The 7,259-nt window shown below is 31.7% G+C and overlaps 1 protein-coding gene across 1 annotated transcript in view; it reads left to right on the top strand.

Moving 5' to 3' along the window:
• The window catches only part of LOC108689580 (matrix metalloproteinase-14), a 24,831-nt gene that overhangs the window by 3,961 nt on the left and 13,611 nt on the right, over window positions 1-7,259 (top strand). The window contains exon 2 of the mRNA XM_018196426.1: window positions 7,142-7,259. Within this exon, the coding sequence (XP_018051915.1) occupies window positions 7,142-7,259 (118 nt within the window). The remainder of the gene's footprint in view (window positions 1-7,141) is intronic.

Below are 7,259 nucleotides of genomic sequence, written 5' to 3'. Positions count from 1 at the left end.
TTATTTATATTTGATTTGATATTATATTGTAACATTAATGATGAACACATCAATTTAATGAACATGATTTAATCTAAAAATATGAGTGAATTTTTAAAATTTTGTAAAAATAATATAATCCATCACTTTTAAAGGTAATTTCTTATTAAAATATTTTTTTCTGAACTTACTTTTATGAAGTATAAAGGCTACTATATACTATTACATACGGAAAAGCATATTGTACAAAGCAGCGGTGGATGAAGAATCGTCTTTTATATTCAAACAACGTTCGCACGAGAGAAGAAGACGTGGAATACCGATGGTGTTCGCGTCGACAAAGACCTCTTCAAGGTCGGTGCGATACTCAATACTTTTTTATGCACTTCTTCCTTTTATTTTATAATCAATAAACTCAAAAATCTTACAATTGGACAGCAGTCCAATTTAGCAGTCAAAGAAAAAAATCGATTGCTTTTTGTTAAGAATGATATATTTATAGAATTTATTTTATGATTATTGTTGAATAAGCGCAATGTGAAAATTATTATAAAATTTTTGATTTAAGATCTGAATAAGCAAGTAATAACAAAATGTGTTTAAAGTTTTATTGGGCCTTCATTCTCTATTGTGAAAATTACACGCACATCAAAAGAGACAAAACCACGCCTACGCTAACAATAAGTTAATCTTTTAAATTTGTTATCTCTTTGTCCACCAGACTTATACTATTGCGTTAGATATCGATCGTATAACCAACGAGTGGATATCTTATCTATACTATTCCAAGCTTATATGGAAAAATAAGATCTAGTTCGTAAGAATTAGGAATAATTTGAACAATTTAGAGAAATAAAAACATATGTACAGATATATCACGAGAGTATAAACTTTACAAAAGTTAGGATCATGCATAATTTGTGTATTACAAGTTATCCATATTTCACAGTTGAGAAACAAAGTAAATTTTTGCTACGGTAAACTAGGTCGTTATCTTTGATAACAAGATAAAGTGACAAGATAAAATACCACATGTACTCTGTAAACTCGACTTACACAATTTAGACGCATTTCACACACGCATCGGATACTATGAACTTTAAACATATTAAGTTGTGTGACTTTTAATGAAACTGTGAAATAAAATTAGTAACTATGCGACGAAACAATAGTCTTCAATATTATTGATAATAATAATAATATTGCAAAGAACACAATATACATAACAACAATTTGAACAAATTAAAAATTGATGCGATTAATATCATGAACATGATTTTAATTCTGATATTCGGAAGAGACATTATGTTACACTGAGATAGAGTTGCTCGAGTTTTCATTAGCATAAAACACTTGGCCTTTGCAGTATCCTGCTATCTACTAATCGTACAAGTCGACGGTTGACCTAGATGTTATAGCTTTACCTATTTTCGTAAGCATCAAGTAAATTTTTATTTTATTTTAAATAAAAGAAATATCGAAAAAATAAATTAAACATTACTAAGATTGTGAGCTTATTAACTTTGATCAGTATCTTTGTAATATCTCAGATTAGATACCATTTAAGAGATTAAACATCATTGCAATCTCTGTTGCAGAAGACACTGGTCACGATACATCTGCAAGTAACACGAAATCTCAGCGACTAAAAATTCAGGTCATGGAAACGAGTATTGTGCTTTACATACGACAAACTTTACATGATGTATAATAAGTCAAGAGAATTAGTTATATGGAAGAGGAGATGTAGAAAATTTCTTCTTTCCCTGAAAAAATTTTTACGAAAAACTACTAGATTGAGACAAGATCTTAGAAATTCTTAGTTCTTCATAGATAAGAACTGTCCAAGAAAAAATCTTCCCACACAAAAACTCACATATCCTCCAAACCACTTAAAAAAAAAACAATTTTTTAATTTAGTAGGCTTTGCAATGAATGTAAGAAATGATTGAAACAGTTAGTTTCGTAATCGTTTTGTTCTCAGTTGCAAAATGGCAAATGAGTAGAAACACGCAAATCCATAATAAAAATTTTTCAAGAACACCCGGAGTGGAGTTTCATCAAAATTGAGGCGGGAGTTTGCAGGAAAACAGTGTCAATAGTCATTAGGCATTTCAAGGAAGACTTGACTATCAATCATAAAGAAGAATCTGGAAGGAAAAAGAGTTTTCAAAGTCCAAAAACAGCGAAGAAAGAGGCATCCGAGGAAGTGATCGAGACTACCATAAAAAGTATGATAGAGGAGATTCCAGAAAAAATTAAAAATTTTTGTCAAAAGTAGTTTTTAAGAATTTTTTAAAATATAGTTTTAATTGTAATTAAAAGATGTTTCTAAAATGGGTTTGCTTTTGAAAATCGGTCAAGTGGTTTGGAGGATATGTGAGTTTTTGTGTGGGAAGGTTTTTTTCTTGGACAGTCCTTATTATATGAAATGTAGAGTGGCGTTGTTTGAATTAAAAAACCAAGAAATCCCTCAAACAATCTCACTACGAATATCTACGAAAAATTAAAAATTTCTAAGATCTTGTCTCAATCTATGTAACTTTTCTGTACTTTTTCGTAAACTTTTTTTTTCGTCAGGATCATATTCAATTATGTCATTGTAGTAATTGTTTTCAATGGTAAACGTATCGACATCCTTATAGAAATTTAATATAAATATATATAAATTGGACTATAATTTTTAATTATTTATTTAGAATATTAAAAAGCACTATTATTCAGTGTTTTTAATATTTAATAAGTAATTTCCAGAATTAAATTGGCTAGTATAGTAAATTGGATTTTTGTAAGGGCAATATCCAAATCTACAAGATCAATAGCGCGCTACTCTCCTTGACGTAGACTTTACGCTTTCAAAAGAATATTATCGTGAATATCTACGTTCATTCCTTATACAACGGATTCAAGGTAACCCGGATATAAAACATTTCGTGCCTAACGAGTTCCACTATATAATTACAGCAATGACAAGAATTACAAGTTTTGTTAACATGAGATTTTTTTACGAAAAATGCATATGACGATAAAAAAATTTTCTACCATATTCAATTCGTTATGTTATAATAATTCATCGACAATAAAGTTATAAAAATTCATAGACAATAATGAAGATATTATAGATAAAATACACCTTACACCGCTTCGATGACGTAATTAGATAAACGATATATTTAATCGGTTTTTAAAAAGATTATAGGTATGATATAACTAGAAAAGAATGAAAGAAAATAATGAATTCTTGCTAATTGTTCGCAGACGGAATGATTATCCTTTAAATATATGACACTTTTATTCCGTTTCTAAAACAATTTCTGTAATTCGTTTCTTAAAAAGAGAAGAAAAAAATTTTAAATAAAATTAAACTTGACAAATAACTTTGCGGTTTGTAAGCGGTTCGTTCTTTGTAATGATACATGTCATGAAAAGATCATCTATTCTGAACTCTTGGACTTGTCAGCGGACTATTCTGATGTGCGGTCATAAAATATAATTGTAACCAAGGTTTCAACCAATGCATTGTGCATCTTTCCGCACGTATATTTCCGGTTACACAAGGAACATCCGGATAATCATAGCGTGCATGTGCCTTCCGTGCTCAAAACCTATAATTGTGTTTACCTTATGCTTAGTTACCAAGCCGCTACAATTTATTCAAAATTCAATAAACAACATTTGAATATTTGCCAGTATAAAGACGCACGTATTCATATACTCACTTATCTTTATATTTCGTACATTTTTATAGTTTCATGTACGTTTTGCGATATACACGCATACGCGCGCGCACACACATTAGCGACAGTCATCTCGATACTTCATCCACTCGCAATTAATTGAAGGCAATCCCCATTGTCAATGTCTGCCGATCGATGATCAGCATCCACTAAGAAGACCTTGAATTCCAGCGACACCTTCTACCGGCGCGAGCGACGATGGTGCAGTGCTGAGTCAAGTCATGATCGGATATACGTGGAAAACCACTTGGCTGATTCAGTCGTAGGATAGCGCACACGTTGGATTCTACACATTTAAATATATATTCATATATACAAAGAGAATATACACAAACATATATATTAATATGTAGAGAGAGGGGAGAGAACCGTGTCCACGCATATGACACACGCACATGTGGGCACACTTCACTCTCTTACGTTCATTCATAAAAATTTCAACCTTCGTGGAAGTTGACTTGTCTGGAATTACGAAATTTGTGACTGAGCACTGATTCATCTCATTTACATTCAACCGGAAGGAAGGAAGTGTAATGGCCACAAAATTAAACGTTAATATTTATCCTATTTATATGGTGAAATACCACTCATAGGCTTAGGAAAATAAGTTCTTATCAATGAGAGATATGATTATGGAAATTCCCATTTCTCTCTCTTTCTCTGTCTTTCTCTTAATCTTCTCCTCGGTCAATTCTCTGTGATTGGAGCATCAGCTAGATTTTCTTCATTTGTATTCTTTCTTTGAATTATTTCGTTTTATTTTACTAGTAATTGTTATCTTTATATTCTTTTTAGTTTTCTCTCTATTTTTTATTATTTCTCTATTTTTATATATAGAAGCAATATTCTTTATAATGATAGTCTTTTTTATGTTCGTGGCATTGCAAATTTGAAAGCTTATTGCGTTTGAGAGGATATTATCTCAGAATGCAAAATAACAATTCATTCGTTTTTTCTTCACACACACACACACACACACACACACACGCGCGCGCGCGCATACACGTTATGTATTTTTTTTCCGCTACAAAATTTAATAACGAATTTTTATTAATGTAAACATTGATGAAAAATTGATTGATGAAAAATTGTATTGTGATATAACGATTATACTGCATTTATAATACGACAAAAATAGTTATTATGACTATTAATTTCAAAATATATGTTTACAAAAGTCGAATTTTTGTCATAATGTATGAATCAGCATTCCAAGGCTATGCTCGGAAACTTTGCTATCAAGGGATGCATCGGATTACTATTGCGAAAATATTCGAATGAATGTACCCTTTATGCGTTTTTCTCTTTGCAAAGGCATGACTCACTTTGCAACTTCGCAATTACACAGATCACCTTTTATTGCCGATCCAGTTTTTTTTTAGAATAACAAAGTTCAATCAAAGTTTTATTTTTAAATAATTTTTACTTCACTCGAGATAAAGTACTATAATTAATCACAGCAAATCATATCTTTCCTTAAAGATTCTTGGCGCGTAATTCGGAAATAAAGTAAAAGTTTATTCTCAATAATACATGACGCGAATATAACGCATAAGAAGATAAACATGTAAATCTCCCGTCTTCCTTCGTATAATTTAGCAATACGTGATATCCTGTGATCGTGCGATTTACCGATAGAATATTAATCAGGATATAAGTGTGCATAAGTGTTGTTAAATAACAGTAAATTCCGTAGTCGGTTAGGTCAGTCTCCTCGGTCATTGCTGCTTGTCTAATTCGCCTAAATCTAGAAACATGAGGTACTTCGATAATTCTCGCGTGACTTACGTCGGACTCCTTTGCGCAATAGTAATTTGCGACGATTGTCAGATTCTTTGCTCGAGTGTTCTCGACATCATATAAAAGTTCTCTTACATAAGTACTACAATTTTCATTTTAACAATCTCAAAAATACAAAACCAACTAGAACCAATATTAGGTGCTCTGCGAATTCAAATTCTTTTTAAATAACAAATTAATTAGACGTTTCGATTTCTCCCTTTTGAATAAAGAGAATGATAATGCCAATTTCCTTTGCTGATTCAATCTTTAGAGCCTTTTTTTCAATTTTAAATTTTTAATTATTGTTCAATAATTAACAAAAATAAAAATGTCCGAAATTCTATTGGCGTTTGCCTTTTATTATTCTTGTTTTAACAATCTCCTCTTGATTTTTTTTTAAATTTATTTTTTAATTAAAATTTTTTTAAAATTTAATGTTATTCGAATATATCCTTATGTTTTCTTTAAATATCTGTTAAATATCTCGAATTTGTGTGTAACAAATGCACGTAAGAATTAAGAATACGTACTTTCGTGCAGTGACCCGAGGGTAAGAACAAAATCAATACGGTTCGGAGGTAACTCCGAAAGAATGCACGCGAAGGCAAATTGATTGGCCAACCCTCCACGCAACGGTATTATCCTACTACATTAGAAACGATTGCTTGTCAAGATCGCCATTTTACGTGAATCTAGAACGCGTGAGAGGAGTAGACAGCGCTTTCCGCCCAATATAAAGGGATGAGTCATTCTTAAAGAGGTAATTTGCACTTCGAACGTAACGTCATCCGAATTGGCTCTAATGATGATCTTCTGCGGGTCGTATCATTCTTGCGACACGCGCTTCTTCTTGTGCGAGAAGAGCACGTCTTGTATAACATTGGATCAGTATATTTTAAATGAATTAGAAATATGTCACGTATAATTAGCATTCGCACGTTATCAAACGATAAGCGATGAGTGTATTGGTAAAAATCGAAGACTTGGGCACAAAATTGTACGACGGTGCGACAGGGACATTTTCCTGCGCATAATTATACGCAAACGATCGAAATAGGACTGACAAACAATTACCGGAGGACGTCGATAAATTTACACGCGGATAAGGAAAGGTCTCCTATATGTAGTTATTCACTTTCGTAGAACAAAGCTCGTAAAACAACGTCAATGTTACATTATGATACCAAACTTAAAAACTAGTTCTTTCTGGAATGATACGAAAACTTTTTGTCTGCAAAATAAAATTGTTGGTTTCGCGACAAAATATCTTAATTTCGAATCAATAAGAAAATAACGATACTTGGTTCACCAAAATATTGAGAAAACTATTCGAATGTGATCTTACGGATTCTTCAAATTCAAGTAAAATATGGATCACAAAGGGCAAGTGAAAATACAACGTTGTCGACGGTATGCAAAATAATAAATTACAAATGCTTATTATTCCCTTATTCCATCAGTTAATATAATTAATACGTTTCGACTCACTTTGGAATTCTCCTCAACAAATACAGACTCAATAATCTTCCTTTGGATGTTTGAGTACTATCAAATTTACAGATTTACAAATTGAGAAAAGTTGAATGATATCTATGTATAAGATGTACATACGTCGCATTAAAGAGTGTTTTTAAAAATTACAGAATTACCTAGCGCAATACGGATATTTGCCGCCGATAAATCCGGAAAATGGTGCTTTTTTAAGCGAGGATAAGCTAACGGCAGCGATAGAAGAATTCCAAGCATTCGCTGGTCTTAATA

This window comes from Atta colombica, unplaced genomic scaffold (genome assembly GCF_001594045.1).
Source record: "Atta colombica isolate Treedump-2 unplaced genomic scaffold, Acol1.0 scaffold27, whole genome shotgun sequence".
In the NCBI taxonomy this organism is placed as follows: Eukaryota; Metazoa; Arthropoda; class Insecta; order Hymenoptera; family Formicidae; genus Atta; species Atta colombica.
Note: the sequence above shows the minus strand (reverse complement) of the source record. Positions and strands in the feature narration are given on the sequence as shown.